This window comes from Teleopsis dalmanni, chromosome 1 (genome assembly GCF_002237135.1).
Source record: "Teleopsis dalmanni isolate 2A chromosome 1, ASM223713v2, whole genome shotgun sequence".
NCBI lineage: Eukaryota > Metazoa > Arthropoda > Insecta > Diptera > Diopsidae > Teleopsis > Teleopsis dalmanni.
The window spans coordinates 62,475,657-62,495,062 of NC_051846.1; the positions used below are offsets into that span (position 1 = coordinate 62,475,657).

General features: G+C 28.4%; 3 protein-coding genes across 4 annotated transcripts in view; all 3 read left to right on the forward strand.

Annotated features, from left to right (window-relative positions):
- The first annotated feature begins 824 nt into the window (after positions 1–824).
- LOC119682558 (ionotropic receptor 75a-like) lies at positions 825–2,933 on the forward strand. The gene is made up of 5 exons (XM_038096032.1): positions 825–1,016; positions 1,147–1,503; positions 1,582–1,718; positions 1,839–2,445; positions 2,649–2,933. The coding sequence occupies exons 1-5, from the start codon at positions 825–827 to the stop codon at positions 2,931–2,933; spliced, it is 1,578 nt and encodes a 525-aa protein (XP_037951960.1).
- A 10,882-nt stretch (positions 2,934–13,815) lies between these two features.
- On the forward strand, positions 13,816–15,256 carry LOC119668074. 2 transcript variants are annotated; one of them, XR_005251459.1, is made up of 3 exons: positions 13,816–14,812; positions 14,992–15,078; positions 15,140–15,256. XR_005251459.1 is itself a non-coding variant. In XM_038077458.1 (2 exons), the coding sequence occupies exons 1-2, from the start codon at positions 13,957–13,959 to the stop codon at positions 15,151–15,153; spliced, it is 870 nt and encodes a 289-aa protein (XP_037933386.1). In that variant the 5' UTR covers positions 13,816–13,956; the 3' UTR covers positions 15,154–15,256. The 2 variants fall into 2 exon arrangements, 1 of the variants encoding a protein (XP_037933386.1); XM_038077458.1 differs by lacking the exon at positions 14,992–15,078.
- A 3,812-nt stretch (positions 15,257–19,068) lies between these two features.
- Positions 19,069–19,406, forward strand: part of LOC119682569 (WD repeat-containing protein 92-like) — a 1,446-nt gene continuing 1,108 nt past the window's right edge. The window contains exon 1 of the mRNA XM_038096044.1: positions 19,069–19,121. Coding sequence (XP_037951972.1) covers positions 19,069–19,121 — 53 coding nt within the window. The remainder of the gene's footprint in view (positions 19,122–19,406) is intronic.

The following is a 19,406-nucleotide window of genomic DNA, read 5'->3' on the forward strand; positions in this document are numbered from 1 at the left end:
GTTAGATAGAATTTTTATCCGATAAGATAGTAATTCATTGGCTTCATAGGTTTTTATTTGCTTAGATTTATGCTTGAAAGACACTAGATGAGTTCACTAGAATAAAGATCATATTTCTTTATTTTTGCCAGATATATTCCTATGTCTGTTTTAAGTTCCATTATAAAATATCTGTGAAGTTTGGTAATCTCATTTGACTACACTTAGCCCATCTTCCTACTTGTGTCTCTATGGAAACATTATGTAAAAAATGTTTGGTATTCATTTTATGCGATCTTTTGTATAACTCTCACACCTTACTTTTTACTATGTTCTAGACTTCATATTATGGGACTGTCACATAAAAAGTGATGAATTAAGTAAATACGTTAATATATATTTACATATATATATTCATATTTATTTATACATATAAACAAAACTATAAGATTTAAAAAAACAAAACAATGTAAAATATAATATATTTGTGTTAATATATGGATATATATACACTAACAGATTCCATATATGTGTTGGTTGGATCACAAAAAATATTTGTACAAAGTTGTATTAAATCAACTTAACAAAATCTAATATCTAATATCATAAACTGACAGAAATACATTCAGACAAATAGATATCGTTAAACTGGCTTTGTTATGCTGATTGATAATGTATATGGTTTTTAAGATCTCCGATATTTTTTTAGTACATTACAAATAGCTTGATAATCTTGATCTACTGTGTATTTACAATAATGTGAATTTATAATTATATCATTATTTTAATACTTGATATAATATATTTATAGAGTATTGTATTGTTAAAATACTTTACTATTAAAAATGTTTCTTAAAACAGCGCTCGAACACTTTTCTAACAAGGCCGTTGATAACAGTTTTTACACTCAATACATAAATGTTGACAAAGTCAATATAACTACCGATTTTCGAAATAATTTGTTACTACATACTCGACCTGCATTGGGTGTATTTCTGGATATGAACTGTGAAAACTCAGAAGACGTTATAAATGTGGTAAGTGTGGATAATTTTAAGAACCTTGTAATATATAATACAATTATGGCATGATTTTATGTTATATAGCTTTTTACATTAGAGAGGTTTATTATCCAAAGTTCTAAATATTGCATTACTTTTGCTATAGACAAGTCTTCAAAAACTTTTTACTGATCATTTTCATTGGTTTCTTTATGACCATCAAGCCAATGTAAGTAATTTTCAACATTTATTTGAGCAAATGAATCTCTCCGTTAATGCGGATGTGACGTACGCTATCTTCAACGAGCATGGAACAAATGTTCAGAACACATCCTATATAATTTATGATGTTTATAATAATGGTCGTATTTTGGGTGGGAAGTTAAATATGACACAGGATCAGGAGATTGTATGCAATAAAACCAAGTGTGAATTGAGGCAATATTATTCAAAATTACACCTGCGACCAAAATATGGTAATAGAAATGCAATAAGAGATGTAACATTACGTGTATCTACAGTTGTAAGTGTTATTTAATTCTTCTTCTTTAAAAACATATACTAATATATCCAAGTAATCATAACGTAAATCTACATGTAGGTTGCCAGAATTCCAATAACTCTACCAGAGTCAGAATTACAGAGGTTTTTATTATCAGACAATGATCCTCAGGTAGATTCTATAGCACGATATGGTTTTCACTTACTGCAGGTTGTAAAAGATGTACTGAAATGTGGGTAAGAAAAAATATAACCCCTAGACTTAGATTTTATACAAGTTCGATAAATATTGTTATATTAAATAATAAATATTTCTTATTGTTTTTATTTTTATTATTTTTGCATTTATTTTTACAGCATGAATTATACCTTTCATGACAGTTGGACTAAGAGTGAATGTTTTGGTGGAATGGTTGGTGCTCTAATTATGGACGAGGCAGATCTAACTTCAACACCCTTTCTTATGATCGCTAATCGTCTTAAATATCTTAGTTCAATTACAGATTCAGGAGGCTTTCTCACAATTTGTATGTTTCGTACTCCACGAAATGCGGGTATAAAAGGTGACGTTTTCCTTGCACCTTTTAGTACTACTGTTTGGTGTATTTTTGGAATAATTTTGATTATTAGCGGTCTACTTTTATGGGCTACTTTCTTTTTGGAGTATCATCGACTGAAATTATGTTTAAGTTATGTACCTTCTATGTTAACTACTTGCTTAATATCATTTGGATCGGCTTGTTCACAGGGTAGCTTTTTAATTCCCGGCTCAACTGGTGGACGCATGGTTTTTTTCTCATTATCGCTTATATCGTTTTTCATGTACAATTATTATACATCAATTGTGGTATCTATTTTATTAGGTTCACCGATGAAATCGGATATTGACACTTTGGGGAAATTAGCCGACAGTAATTTAGATGTTGGCATAGAACCTTTACCATACACAAAAGTTTATTTAAATGTAAGTGAACACAACTAAGCACTTATTAGTTGTATATATATAAGTATTTGTTTATAGAAACAGCTGCATCTAGAGAAATCTTAATCTTTTCCAAGTTTATGTTTGAGCACTTTATTTTGTGATCCACATTCTTTGTGAAAATTTGTTCTCCTATAAAATATTGTATTTATAATTATTTATAATAATGGTTTTATATTATTTAGACTTCACGATTACCAGAGGTACTTCGTTTTGTTAAACGGAAAGTTGAACCAAAGAAGAATTCTCCAAAACTTTATTTGCCTGTTGAAGAAGGTATTAAATTAGTACGCGATAAACCTGGTTTCGTATATATTTTTGAGGCATCATCGGCTTTTGCACTGGTGGAGCAACTTTTTGAGCCTCATGAAATTTGTGACCTTAATGAAATTAAGCTGAGACCTGATAAGAATATATATATCCAAACTAATAAGAATTCTACTTATAAGGAGTTGTTGAGATTAACGTAAGATTTTTTGAATACTTAAACTGACTTGAAAATGTTTTACCACTGGGTATCAACCATTTTTTTTGTAGACATGTACGATTGTTGGAGACTGGTGTTTCGATTAAATTGCAACGATATTGGTTTCGCACACAACTCAATTGTTTTGCTAGTAATTTTGTAATCGATGTGGGTCTGGAATATACTGCACCATTATTTTTTTTGCTACTCTGCAGTTATACGTTAGTTTTAATTATTTTTATTATGGAAATTTCTTATAAAAAATATATTGATAAAAAGAACGAAGTTAATGATTCACCATAATCTTATGTAGAGTTATTTCTTCGAAAGCTCTATAATTTGTATTCACATATAAAGATATTAATTGATCATATTTATATTACACCCATTAGAATTTTAAGTTTTTATTTACTTAAAATATATATTTGAATTAAGATGTTTTATTTTAATTATAATTTTTTAAATTGTTGATAAAAATAATTACTAAATAAGACGTTTTCAGTTACTTCAAAGTTTAAAGTCACAAAAATAAAAATTGTAATTGTTGCACGAGAACCTAGATTCTAGCTAATATCGTTTCAGTTCTAAGGATAAATTTTAAATATATTTTTATGCTAAATTTGCATTGAAATGCAGTTGGGATTTACAAATTGTATAAATGAAAGTATGGTTCAAAAGTGATAACGACAAAATGGTCTTATAAATTCAAACTAAAATCACAGTATACCATTTAACAAATAAACACCACTTAAAAAGATTTTAAGTAGAAAGTCGCATGAAAAAGAAATGTAAATTTAAGCTTAACATTTATTGAATAAAAATTTGTGTTTGCACCAAAGAATAAAAAAGTTACATAGTTTATTAATAAAATTTAAAATGAAAAACAAGCACCAAAAAAAAAAATGAAAATACCTAATATATTATATATGAAAGACATTTAATTTTTACTTTAGGAATTACAGCAATGTCCAACGTACAAGAGGCATCTTACATTATACCATAAGCAAAGCTTTATTTTCTCATCACTTTCTTTTGAATTATCCAGTTTCAGTAACAAACCTTTATAGTCTTATATAGTCAACCGTGTCAAGTGCCATTTATTCCCTAAGGATGAAATTTTCTAAGTAGTTCATTTTATGTCTAAAAAGAATCAGACAGTGTAATAATAAATGTTTAATTGTTTTGTCAGTGCTCTTCATCAAAAGTCCTGCTGAGGGTTATCTAATCTATTCACGTGCGTACCTATCAAAATATGACCCATAGTGACGAATATAAGCAAATTAACACTACTTCTTATTTAAATCAGTGGCGTTTTAGTTACATTGGAAATATTTTAGGTCAGATATATTGGGAATTTTTACCATCTCCCAGGAATTCTCTATTTTGTCAATAATTTTTTGTTTTAAAATGTTTTTTGAGAGAGGATACGATGATCCCTTCTTTTTATAATATGTCGAAAAGCATCTCATCGACTTTTCAATTTCTAGCCATATCAGATTAAACTGGAATCGAGATTAGGTGAATTTGCAACACTTTTACCCTTTTGAGTTGTTGTTTTCTCGTTCTTGTAAATGCAATGGCAATTTCGTCATATCTATCTATTTATTGATAAATAGGATGTCTATATATAGATATAGACCATATTTATTATGGTCTATAGCTTGACTATAATATAGACATTGTATTACTCCGTAACACCTTATCGAATGCAAGGTGTTGACTTGAACTTGGAAAATACTACAGTGCTTCGGAAATCAAAAACTAAGTGATCTATTTAATGTATCTGAGAATATACCAACTTTCCTTATTTAATTTCCAGTTTCACACTGTCAATACACATATGGATCGGTATACTACTGCTTAATAATACATAAAAGTCTGACAGTAATTGACCTATTAAATATATATCAACATCTCTATTGGGACCACCACCAACGTCATTGGGATGAAGTAGTCAATATTTCACGGAAGTGCTCATAATGTTTATATGTGAAGCTCTTCAGTAAATGCAGAATGGCTCTGATTTGGATGCATTTATTTCTTGATAAAATTATGTCTGCCCACATCTAAATCAGCAAATTAGAAACCAAAAAGTTATACTAAAGGAATATTTCGAATGAAGAGCATGAAGAGCTTTTCTGAGGGGCTCGCATTATAAAAGCAGCAATGGATTTATTCATTTAGAATGGATATCTTTGTTGTTTTTTATGTTTTCTATGTTTCCTTATGGTATGTTGCTCAATGGACTATTATCGATTAAATAATATTGTTCATTACTTCTATAATAAATGAATATATATATTCCTTTTATAAATGTTAAACAAGTCAGTATGACTAACATTAAATGTATATTCAAAAATTCTTAAAACTTTAATTTTAATATTTAAATGAATTTTTTTTATACAACAAAATTGAAGATGGAAATATAAAATTTAAAAACAACTTATATTATTCAAATTTTAGTGGTGGAGTCCTTTTTCCTATGTTTTTTTTTATGGAATAAATTTTAAATGCAAAAGAAAGAAAAGTCCCTTTATATTCTATATTTAGAAAAGTAATTATGCAGCTAGGTTGGAGACATATCAAAGTTTAGTGGATTGTCATTGTTTGAATAATAATACGACAGAAATGAATATGCTGTACATTACCCTTTTAAATACATATACAAATGATTTAGGTTTAAAAGAATGTGTATTAAAAGTTTTGTTTTTAACTTTAATAAATTGTAAAATCTACAGAAAGTTCCAACAAATGACAGTTTAACCGTAGAAGAGGAAAAATATTTATTTGTTGCTGTTTTTGTTATATATCTATATATATATTTTTGTTATATATCTATATAATTTTTTATGTTGGTATATATATAGCGTATATAACACATATTTTAGCTACAATCTTGTAGTCTGAGGTTCTCGAAAATGCATATTTCGGGTGCTTTGCGCATCTACCGTCATATTACTATTTGCGCTTATTGTCATTTATGATAAGTTAAGGAACAAATCACTACTTTGAGAAAGTCTTGTAAACATCATCTCTTACAAAATCGATCAGATTCCATATAATTGGAAGATTAGTTAACCTTACTCGTTGGTAAAACTATTGATAAACATTAACTCACTAATATATAAGCAGTTCAATAAATTCTATAATATTTAAAATGTTTATCAGCAGTAGAACCAAAACTTTGACACCGTTTTATTATTTTATATGAATATGGTCAAATTACCATTTCGACCTATCTATTTTAAGTTGATATGTCTGTGAATGATTTGAATTAAAATTTGCACAAAAATTATGAATATATTTTGTTGTTTTGTTAAAAACTGCTCGTTCAAATCTGAAAAACGATCCATGTCAAAGCTCTTCAAATACTGTGGAAACACTAGGAATCATGACAAAAATATTCGATACGTTTTTAGAATATTGTCAAATGAGCAAGAATAATTTAATAGATGTTCATTCATTAGTCATTTTATTACGCATAGTGAGCACACGAAGTAAGTTCATATACGAAAAGCGATCAAAAAAGTGTTAGCAACAGATTTGGAGATGGAAATGAAGCTTTCTTAACAGATTATCATCAAATTGCTAAAACGATGAGTCCAGATTAGTATTAAAATCTTTAAACCAAATGAATGCAAAGAGAAAAAAAATCATATTCGATTAGGACAATGTACCTCAAAAAACCATATCTAAAATCAATGAAAAGTTCGAATTGTACCAGGATATACGTCAGATTTATCTTCTCTGGTTTTGAACTGTTTTTGAACTGGTTTTTAACTGGGTATAATTCAAAATTTTAACATTATAATAAAATCGGTACTTCTTTATAATTAACAAACGTGGTGCATAAGACGTTAAATCACAAAGTGATTGAGGATATATGTCTTTAATATATATGTACGTTTATTTGGCCAAATCTCCAACATAGATCTACATTGGCTAACAAAAAAAGCGTCTATCGAAAAGAAAATTAAAAGAAAAAATTAATACTGGAAAGACCAATTCTTAAAAAACCAAAAAATCGTTATAGGAAAGATAGGCCTTTAAGTAAAAACATAAAGCTCGCAAAAAAATGATCGCCCATTTATCACCAGTATTTGCACTATGCGCGCGGATTGACACAAAAACGGCCCTTACCGCTCCGTTAGGAATGATGTTTGAAATTTATTTTATATAATGTATTAAGTTTATTTGCATAAATATGAACCTATATATGTACATAAAAGAAAACTGGTACGTCGTTCTATCCTTATTCAAATAGGCCTCATGCCATTGCGTCTCCATTAATATTGAAATAGGAACAATGACTTACATTTAAATTCAAGTTCGTTAATAAATTAATGACAAATTATTTTTCTACCTCATAATTTATATTTATCTTGTTATCCTATTGTTCTCATATACGAAATAATTAGAGCTAATAGTCATGGTAACAATTTGAAAAGCTTGTAAAACATCGTACGGCAGGTCCCCAAAGTGATTTAATAGAATTTTGCTCTTATTTCCATTGAAAACTATTCGCCACAAAATCCATGAAATTCAATTAAATTAAATGCATTTGCGTACACTTTTAAGGATTCGCATTTTGCAGTGTTTTGGATTGGGTTGGAGGTTGTGGAATGGAAGGATTTAAGTCTCACTTTGCTATGCAAATCTCAAGAGGACATAAACGCTCACTGCTTGTTCCTTTAGCTTCCTTCTCATAACATTTTTTCCAAGTATGGTAAAATGATGATGACCACGAAAGACGATGACAACGTTTTTCTATCCTTAAAAGAAAGCGAAATACATGACGGAAGTAGAAAAAAGTTGACAGAATTTTAAAATTTTGAAAGAAGAAAAAGAATCCTTTATTAAAAGAAAAGCTGGGAAATACAAAACAAATTATTTTGTTAAACAATAAAGGCAGTTAAGGTCAAAACTTAAAGAGAAAACTGCGAAGTTAATATTATAATTTTTATTGTTTTAAAAAATTTTATTAAAATTTTATTAATGTATTTCCCTCTCATTACAATAAAATTTTTATGATTCATCTCTGCAATTCAACAGAAAACTGAGTGTTTTATTGTTATTTAAATGAAAATTCTTTAATATTATTTACTGACGCTTATTTGCAAGCAATTATTGCATTTTTATTAGATTTACTTTAAATGACTTCGAAATTGCATTGGAAATGGTTTTAAAATCCCTTAAAGCCTCTTGGTTTATGAATATGAATCGAACTTTAAGTGCGTCCGAACTCCATAAGCTACGTTGCAGTGGTACTTTAGTAAATTCCCCGAAGTGCTGTAAACTCATATGGTCATGTGAACTAAAATTATATTTATAATCCACCACACATTAACCGTCTGCTATTATTAAATTTATTTGAAATAAATTTTACACAAATAAATATAACATAGTAAGTGAATTACTTTGAAATACAAATAATAACTTTGCATCTCTCAAAATTTTGAATTGATGGCCTTTTTGGACTTTCTATTTACTTAGAGTTCTCAAAATTTCAATTAACTAAAATGTTTTTACTTTCGAGGAAGTTTTATTGTTAGTGTAAGGGAATCACATTACTGCATAAAATTTATATTATATTCAGCAATTATTACAGATAAATAAATGAAGATAGAAGCCATCAAATAGTTTAAAAGTTTTTTAAGGATTCGATGTCGATTCGATTCGATGTCGATGCTATCTCAAAAACTAATCAATTATAGTTCAATTAAACTAAGTTGGCTTTTAAGTATTATTGCATATATGTTATTCAGTAATTTGGATTACAAAGATTTATTATAAGTGCAATTAATTTTAAAATATAGTTTATTCTTTTACTATTATTTATCGCGGAATAAATAATTTTTTTAACTCGTTTTGTATTTGAACTGCAAGTAGACTGTGATAAATTGACTTAAAGTTGATGTGCCTATATTAATAACTTCAAGTTAGTGAAAATGTTGCAATATCCAGAGGAAGTTATTAAACATAATCTTATTGGATATGACATTAATTTAGCGATATTTCTCGCACTGTTTCTCTGTCTGTCTGTCTGTCTGTCTGTCTTTTGTAGATATATTTCCATAGACTGCTTTCTCTGCTTGTGCTCCTGTGTCTCAACTAAACGAAAGAAATTTTGGAAAGAATTCTTTTAGGAATATGGGCTGATAAAGAAGGAAATGTGATGAAATTGGTTAAGTGCATAATGTAGTCATTATGTATTATAACTACTGAAAATGTTTAGAATTAACTTAAACCGAATTATATACAACAAAGCATTCATGGTTATAAATCTTATAGTGACAATACTCATTAAAATACCAATTTATGATTGCTAAAAACGATTTAATAAAGATATGAAAGACATTACAGATGGTGGGAGATCTGGGCGTCCCAACATATCCATCTATGTTGAAACGTGGAAAGATTTAAAGAGATTGTGCTTGTTGAAAGAAAAATGACCGAAAGAAAGGATCCTATAAAACCAAAAATATTATACGACTTATTGATGTGATTTTTATAAATATTATATATTATTATTAAATATTTCCTACTATTTGCTTTCTAAATTTATAATTATATTAAATAATAAAAAGAAAAGCACTTTTTGTTATAGTATATAATTATTATTTTTATCACTTTAAATAGAACCATCAAACAGACATATTTACACTGCAAGCTTAATGTATTAAAATTTGGTGTGTATAGCAATAAAGTTATGAGTTTCATATATTATTACAACATAATAAAGAAAAATATATATTGTATATAATTACATTGTAGAAAAAAAAATAGCTCTATCGGCTGAAATTAGTTTTAATTAGTTTGAATCTTTTTTGACGTTTTGTTAAGATTACTCTATGAGAATATTTTTTTATAAATCTCTTTAACTATTTAACGTAGTTGCTTGAAGACATTTACTGAACACATTTATTTTGTTTATGGATAATTGATTTTAATGTCGGGACAGTAGTCTTACTTTAGGATAGAAGTCATGTGAATGTGATTTTCTTCATTGGCTTTTATGGACCATGTTGTTATCAGAGCTGTGCAGTAATGAAAATGTTTGTGATTAGATTAAGTACATTCAATTTATAAGTATCATGAGTAAGTAATTGGGAATTGAGTTGCAGGATTACAATTGGAATTGATTGAATGAGATCAATTTCTAATTACAAGGAATTGGAATTGAGATTGAATTACAATTGGAATTCAAAAAACCAATTCCTAATTACAGGTAATTTTCAAAAGTAATTGTCTTTTGAAGAAGCAGCATCAGAACTTTTGAACAATTAGAAATTTGTTGAATTTCATATCTTCAGTTGTAACTTGTCTTTGCAGTTAGTTTGCTCTCTCATTCATAGGGTTTTATTGGGTTGATTGTTATCTACTGCCCAAGTAGAGGGACATTGTATCTTCAGTTTCTAAGGAACTTGCAGGTGATAGTCTTATTGTGCTATTAATAAATGTTTTAGTTAATTTGTGTTTTAATATTTACATATTCCTTAACTATAGTAAACATAGTTATGTTGAACCTTTTCCGAATTACTGCATCTGGGCACTTTTCCTCTATGATAGCTGGGGGATTACAGTAGAGTCCCACCCATCTCACTGACTAATTTGAGTATTCATCATAATCTTCGTGATTATTTAATGATTGATCTAAGATCTGCGTACCGCTTCGTGCGGTTAGTGATTGCTTTGAGATTAGATAATGCTAATTAAGGCAGCCTGTGGGTTTACGCATATAGCTTCAGAGCTCTGTCCCTTATATATTTTTTGACCGGATCTATTCTAAGGTAAATATAGTAATGACACTATTTTTCTGTCTTGGGGAAATGCAACATAAATAATAAATAAAATCCTTTTGTACTAACATAAATATTCCCTTGTTTAATAATATACAATAGATATTTATGCATATTTAATGGCATCAACGTTTGTGCTATACTTTGTATAAAGCGTGAGCTATATCTTTGATATGGATATATATTATTTCTTATTTTCCAACGACCTTTTAGCTAATGATGTTATTCGATAAACTTGCTCGATTATATTGTATTTATCAGTACAGTCAAACTAATATTTAGAAAACACTTCATTAAGTGAAAGTATTAAAATAGTATGTGTTAACATTTTTCAATCTATTTATGTTAACAGTAAATATTTATGGGAGTCTAACTTATCCGTAAGACTCTGCCGTGATTTCATCCTTTCCGATATTTTTCGAAAATTATAATAGTATTAGTAAATTATGATATTAATTTTATTATTTAATATTATATAGCAACTGATACATTAACATATATCCTTGTTTAATATAAGGAATTGATTTAAAAATATAGTTTAGTTTCTAAAGTATTACTGTATAAACTGCTTTCTTGTGTTTTTTTTAAATGCTATTTAAATTATTTTATTATTTTTTTAAATAAAAACCGACTTTCAATCGAATTTCAAATTTATTTTAATTTAAGTCCAATTTCCCGAATAAATTATTAATCGTGATATCAAAATATTCGTTTGACTATCAAAATATTCCTTTGGAAAATTGAATAAGTCAGCCTCAATACATATTATATACAAGCGTATATACAATAAAATGTGAAATTCATGCAGAAAACCAGTGATTATGAAAATTAGCAGAAGGGAGAAGTAGGTATTTACGCTAAAAATTTGCTCAAGCGCACTAGTCTAGTGCTTTGGTGGGTTGCAGGAGGTGGCTTCTACGATAACAAATGGCAATGGCCACTTGTTGATTCAAGGATTTATTTGTTCAGCCACTGTTAAGTTTTAAAGACTGGAGTGATACCTAAATTATAAAATTGAGTGATCCTTATGCAGACGTTAATTAAAATATAGATTTAATGTTGATATATGGATATTCATAGGATCGATTAAACAATATTTGGTAAAAGATTTAAAAATTTTAGGCAGTTCCATATTTAGTTATTTAATTTTTATATAGTACTTCATACTATATTAATTAATAATCATATAAATTTGATATTTAAAGTCATTAATGACGAAAGGAACTGTATATCTCAATAACACCTATTATTTTTATAGAGGTATTTTGAGCAGTAGCGAATTACTGTTTCGATACACATTATCACATTATTTTGTACACATTAATACACATTATTTTGGAAATATTCCTATAATTAAATTATTAGTAAATAATTCTATTAAGGCTGTAAGTGTCAAAGGTTGAACTTATGCCCTGTCAAATTTGGAGCTCAGAGTCAGTGTTAATCATCCAACTGACCTAAATTCATACTTGACTTGTATGTATTTAAGATTAACTCTAAGTGGTCACGAACGGTCGAATCTCAAGAATTGTCATTCATCTCCTTGCATTTATTAAAATCTTTATGGTGTATTTAGCACTAGCGGTCTGTCAATATATCTTCTCTATTGATATCAATTAAGCTCTGTGCTGAGGATAAACGAGTTTATTTCAGAGTTTGATTATCTAAATAATGCTTGATAGATGAAAAATTTATTTTGTAAGATAATTGGCAATGTCATAAAGTGTTAATGCATAAAAAAATTCAAAAAATTATTTTTTTATAAAAAGTTTACGAAGATTAAAGTTTTTCGCAAAAGTTATTAAAATATAGCTAGAAAAATTATTTTTAAATTGCTATATCTTCTATAGCGAAACACTTAAGATACACTTCAATTCGAAAAGTGCATTTGTTTAAAAATCACCAACATAGAGCTATCAGTTTTAAAGTAATCGAATTTAGCTTTTGCAAGGACATCACTTGATACCACTTGGATCAGTGAGATTAAATAAAATTGGTAGCGCTCATACAAATTAACATTTAAAAATAAATTACTTTTAATATATACAATTTTACATAAATGAATACTTTAATATTTACTCATAGATGTGAATAATAAAGTTACTAAATAGTAAATGTCTTTGAATAATCTTTAACATGTTTATGTGTGAATGGTATAGAAACTTCAGCAAAAGCAAAGCTTGGTTTTTTTGTTTTTGCATAAGGTGTATTCTTTTGACATGAGGTCTGTTCCACTAGCTACTCATAGTAAAACATGAGTAAAACAGAAGTAAAATTTACCCAAAAATACTTGAAAATTTGCTGGTGGAACGCGCTTGTGTATACACAGTGTTTACTCAAAGTTACTATGAGTAGCTCGTGGAACAGACCTATGACCACTTTAATAGAACAACTTTTGCTGGTTAAGAATAACTTGGCATCACTGCCCAAACCAGTAAGCATATGATAAGTAAAAGAATTTCAAACAAATTTAAGGTTGAATTTCAAAAAAATTTTTTTTTATAAATATACATATAGATAATAAGAGATCGTGAATAAATTCGTTTATATAAAATTCAAACTTCTAATATCACTAGTTAATGCTAAATGAGCAAGCAGCATTTAACACTGTATTATTTTTCTTGCAGTTGTCGTATGACTTTTTGCTTTTATTTTAATAATTGTGTTTTATATTTATTCATGTATTGCAGTTCTTGATGAACACAGAATTTAAAAAATCCTTAATAAATAATTAACTTCTTCACAATAACTAACCTAACACTTGTAACAGCTGTAAACAGCTGACTGCAGTTTTCCATTTTCTTACAAAAATCATTCACAATAGATCAGCTTTAAGATTTGGTACTATAGTAGTGCGAGTGGCTTATTCGTTGAGCGTTTTCAGGAAAGTGGGGTTATTTTTTAAATTTTGTTTTTGCTTTGCATGTTAATTTTTAGCACCATGTGTTTTATTAGAGTATTTATGTAAAAAGAGTACACCTATATATGTATGTCAAAAGTTTGAAAAAATCATGCATTGTATTCAACACTTAATGGACGTTTGATTGGGTGTAATGTTTTTTTTAAACTTTTTAAATGGAGAATTGGCAACTCTTTATTTATATAAAATTAATGGCTTGAGAAAAATTGACAGTTCTTGTCTAACAAACAATTCCAATTAGTTTCGAACTGGTTGACTTTTTTAGAATTTGCATTGTGTGTGAATTATTTATAAAATAAAAACGGATAATGATTGATAATATACCAAAATGGTATAGATTAGAGTTATTCAATGATGATGACGATGACAACGATGATTTGGAACTCCCTGTGCTAAATCAACTTTTATTTCCAGATGAAGGTGACGCTGAATTCGATGATGAAATTATTGACGATGACCGTTTTGTGGAGGAGGATGATGAAGTTATTCACATTCACACATTTATGTTTAATGGTGAAGACAATATACCAATAGAAGAAGATAGTATGATAGAAGACGAAAGGTCTGAAATTATAGCTTGCGATGTACATCCCCACTTAAGCTTGGCGATTACCAGCGGAATTGAAGGCGGTGCTTTGTTATGGCTTACTAAAGAAATGGCACGCTTAGAGTACATTTCAGTAAAGCAAAAACTAACAAATTTAAAGTTTAGTCAAGATGGCTCGTATTTAGGAACAGGTAGTTGTATTGGTGAAGTTGCTGTTTATAGTGTACTACCTCCTTTACCAGAAGGACGCTACATATTTCATCCTGTGTTCCTGCTAAACGTGTGGCAATTTTCAATGAGATCATTAAATTGGTTACGCTGGCATCCTACTGCAAACATACTTTTCGCAGGCGGACATACCGGTGAAGTTCTTATATATGGTATAAAAATTAAGCAAGAATATGACTTTGTCAAGTTATTACCTGGCGAAGGTGAAAGCTGTGAGAATAGTGTAGTTAGTCATGATGGCGAAAAACTATTTCTCTTGTATATTAGCAAGATAAAAAGTTTTGATATAGAAAAATTCAATACTTTATGGATAGTTAATACTTATATTCTGCACAAAGAAATCGTATGCAATATAGAATGTTCTATGGATTTATCTGGTGAGACTCATGGTAAGAGTTTGTTAATATTTTATAAAAAAAAATAGTTATCATCATTTAGCTATATTGTATATTTACAATGATATTAGAATTTTTAAGTCTAGATGTTAAGCAGAGATATCAAACATTGCTTTTCCATCATCTTTAAATTTAAAATTAGTTGCAGTTTGCTTATATATATCTACTTTTAGGAATTCACTGGTAAATAAACTTTGAGACTATGCTGTCCATTTCTTGCATACTATTTATAAGAAACCCATATATATTCTCGTATTACGGTACGTTAAATATGTACATGAATAAAATGAAATATTCTAATTTTATTTTGTTTCTTTTTAGTTTGGATTGAATAAATGAAAATGTAGTAGTAACATCAACTGAAATTGGACATATTATTATTGGTTGTGATATAGTAATATGGATGGAATAAGTAAAAATTTTATTTTAAATATAAAAAAGAACAGCAAAAAATTTTATCTTAACTACATTAAATGATACCTCTATAAAATTTTTTAATATCAATAAATACTCGTTTTATATAAAAACAGTCAAGCCAAGAATTTTGTCCAAATTTTTTAAGTATTATCTTTGTTTGAAGATGAATTGTCTGTTAGTGATATCCTCCTAATAGGGTTCTTTTTGTTTTTGTTAATTAAACTAACAAAATACAACGATTAGGTTTTTATATTAATAAAATGTTGAGCTTCGAAAAAAGGTTTTAAAAAAATTAATTTTTAATTATTTAAGAAATTAAGTTATCAATTTACTAATTTGCAAAATTGTTCCAATTAAACATAAATATTATTTGTAATTATATATAAAAAAATTAAGAGTAAACTGCATATAGAAAACAACAAGTGTCCTTGTAATTTTATTTTATATTTTATTATGAAATAAATATTCTATAATACAAAAAATAAGAAGAAAATTAAAATATATATTAGATCATTTTGAATTTAAAAAAATCGGTGTATAAATAAAAATTACAATTTCTTAAAAACAACAATAATATTTATTACGTGCATATGTATAGCTTTGGGTTATGGTTTTCTTTCAAAGTCGGAACAGAAACTGCACTTTTCTTAAGATAAAAAACAGCGAAACAAAGATTATTTAATGTAAATCAAAGGTAACGTTAGTGCCTTGGTCCAACGTTTGAATATGTGCTTCTTATATGGCAGGATTTAATACCTGGTAGTCCAAAAGTTACTTATAAATTAAGTTTTGAAACCAATAGATATTTCTAAAAACAAAAAGCGAAAAAGTTTTTGTTAGTAAAAATTTATTTTTTGTTTAAATATTCCCTTTTCTTTCTATTTAAATAGATTCTTTATTATGTGAAGCCTAATAATATCAATTTTGCACGATAAATTGACATAAAATTCAACATAAAAAAATTATTCTGAAACATTAGCCATTGCATTCGGTTTGACTTTATATAAACTGTATTGACTGTTTCCGTTTGGCTTTTATGTGGGTGTTCCAGATAAGGTTTTGATCAAGGTGCATACCAAAATATTTCACAGATTTATTCTGTGGAATCACTGATCCATTAGAGTAGACTGCAGGACAATTTTATCTTCTGTTGAAAGTAATAAAAAGTAATAAAGTAAATAGTAATAAAGTAAAAGTTCTGATTTCTGAGCGTTCACTTTAATTTTTCACCGTTGAATCCCTGCTTCAATCAGTCTAAGCTCAGACAGTAGTTGCTGAAAAGCTTCTAAGATGGATGAGCTATAACAGCATCTGTGTACGTTGCCACAGTAACGTTATTTAACGTTATTAACAGGCATATCAGCTGTAAATTGAATGTAAGTTAACACTCGCAGCCTTTTGAATCCGGTTCCTGCGTTCCGGCCCTGAACGCATGATTGCTGCCAAACGCGACATCATTCGCTTCCTTGGAGAACGCCTGCCCTTATAAGTTGCAATGAAGAGTTTTCACTTTTTTGCTATGCTTAGTAACGACGTTCACTTAATTAGCAAATAGTACGATGTGATTGAACTTGAATAAAATCCCATCGTGGTATATTTTATCAAATGCCTGGTGAAAGTCTCAAAATGCTGCTGTACAATATTTTTTACATTCTAAAGCCTTCATAATTTTGTCAATTATTCTGTCGCATTGCAAAGGAGTTCCATGCTCTCTTCTAAACCCAAAATGGTATTCAGTTATGATAGAAACTTCGTCTAACACAACATTCCCGTCACAAGTATTTTTTTAAATACTTTAGATAATATTGGCAGCAAGCTATTAGGACGATATGATGAAAGCTCGGTTGCAGGCTTATTTGGCTTTGGAATCATAATTTCTACACATTTCCATTGACTTGAGTGGTAGTCTAGCATGAGTATTGCACTGAAGACACATATGTTAAAGGTCGAATACACTTCAGCGGTAGGTTTTTTAAAGTGAGACCATCAATTTTGTCAGAACTCGGTGTATTTTTGTTATTAATACATCTTACTTCTGACTCCCATGTATGAGAATATTTTCTTTTACTCCATTTTAAATAATCTAACTGCATTTTTACAAATTGTAAATCTTTATGGTAATAAACCTACGTTTTATGATGGTGGCATATCTAAATTTGGAAAAGGGATTTAAAAAAACAAAATATTAAACTTATGTAATTGCTGGATTTAACAGAGTGTGAACTAAATTTAAAAATTATTGTATTAAATATTTATGAGTATAATCACTTAAAAAGAATTAAAGGAAATAGCAGAGAAAAGGTAGTTTATAGGACTTTTAACTTTTCAGTATAAATATTTTTTTTACTTATAATAATAAAATATGATTTTCTTGTTATTATGCTTGAAAGTAAAAACCTTCCGCTTTCCTTCCACTATTCATAAAATAATACGTGGTTCATCAATTTCTCTCCTTAGTGTTCTATATTTTAATATTTTGCTCTGCACATTGTAATTTCGTGTTTTTTAATATAATTATTTTGCAAGCAAGGATAAAAACATATTAATCCGTTGACATAATAACATGACAATCGAATGAAGCCCTTTATTTGGGATACGAAGCCCTGCAATACAATGTCAACGATTGCCAATAAATTAAATTGACAACAATATTGACAATCGAAATGAAAAGCGACAAAAAAGGATGTAGGATTTTTCACAGGATATTACGACAGCCGTGATTATATATAAAACATTTTTTTTTGTGTATAGATTTTTAAGGTTGTCACGTAAAGATGTCAGCGATTGTATTGACGGTTGCATTTTATTAAGAAATTAAATTGTCGAAATTCATAAAATCTTCATAAATATTACAAGAGTTAAACTAACTTAATGCACTTGTGGAAAAACGATAAAATATTTATGAAATACAAATTATATTTTCGAGAATAAAATTTATATAAAAGCATGAAATTTTTAAATATTTTTATATCATTTACAAATATTTTTAGGCTTAACATTGAATTTTTGTCTGAGTAAATGGCTGTTGATTTGGCATTAATAAATTTCATATTTTATAATTTGTTTAAATTCCATTTAACGAGTTTGGTCGTATTCAACTGTTGGAATTTGGAGAGTAAGTAATTATATTATAAAAAAACATTATTTATATTATTTATATTTTTATAACGCACTGGAACTAATAATTCATTGAAAAATTTGTTTGATTCCTTGCTAATTGTTCCCTTCCGGTCAGTATGTACATAAAACTATATATGTTCACTATATGTGCTTCATTCCTAAACTGCGTACCTGATTTCGTAAATAGGTTTCCAAATAGTATAAGGTGACCAGACGTCCCGCTTTCGGCAGGACAGTCCTGATTATTTACTATTTGTCCCGCGTCCCGTGATGTTTTTCAAAAATCCGGACTTTTAGAATTAAGTTAAATTTTATATTTATGAAAATCATTGTTTGGCATTCTAAGAATCCTTCAATTTGTTTTGCGTTCTAGGAATCATACGGGCTACGACGACTAATATATTGCTTTTGCTACCCAGTTACATTGTATTTGTCTCTCAGATGATACAGTTCGTGTCCATACTGCGTGCTAGCGAGCTAATTAAACAATTAAATATTACAAATCTTCTACTTAGCATAGAAAATTAAGATAAGTAATTTATTTATATATTTCATAAATACATAAATTTTCTTAAACTTAGCTTAAAATACTCGTAGTCTTCATATTTTATATTAATGACAAAAAGTATATAACCGATCTTAACCTCAAAAGAAATTTAAGAAAGAAATATATGAATAAAGTTTTGCAAATATTTTAAGTCAATCAAACTAATATGCATTATCTCTACCTGGAACTACCGCTGCAACTGAACGTGTTTTTTCTACAGTAAGAAAAGTGTGGACATTAGAAAAACCAAAATTAAGTGTTGAAACTTTTTCAGAGTTGTCCCGCTTTGCCCACCTAAAAATCTGGTCACCTCAAAATAGTATCAACTAGTGCTGTTCATATTCGAATTTACGAAGTATTCGAAGAAATTCGAATATTCGAATAGTAAACGAAGTCTTCGAAGTTGGAAAAAACTTCGAAGTTTTTGTGAATTTTTGTTCTCGAAGTCTTCGAAGTTTAAATGTAGTGAAAAACTTCGAAGACTTCGAAGACTTCGTAAGCAAA

Coding starts and splice junctions, on each gene's coding strand:
- LOC119682558 (XM_038096032.1), top strand. CDS start 825: ATGTTTCTTAAAACAGCGCTCGAACACTTTTCTAACAAGGCCGTTGAT. Junction 1,017..1,146: donor CAGAAGACGTTATAAATGTG/GTAAGTGTGGAT, acceptor CTTTTGCTATAG/ACAAGTCTTCAAAAACTTTT. Junction 2,446..2,648: donor ACACAAAAGTTTATTTAAAT/GTAAGTGAACAC, acceptor TATATTATTTAG/ACTTCACGATTACCAGAGGT.
- LOC119668074 (XM_038077458.1), top strand. CDS start 13,957: ATGATTGATAATATACCAAAATGGTATAGATTAGAGTTATTCAATGAT.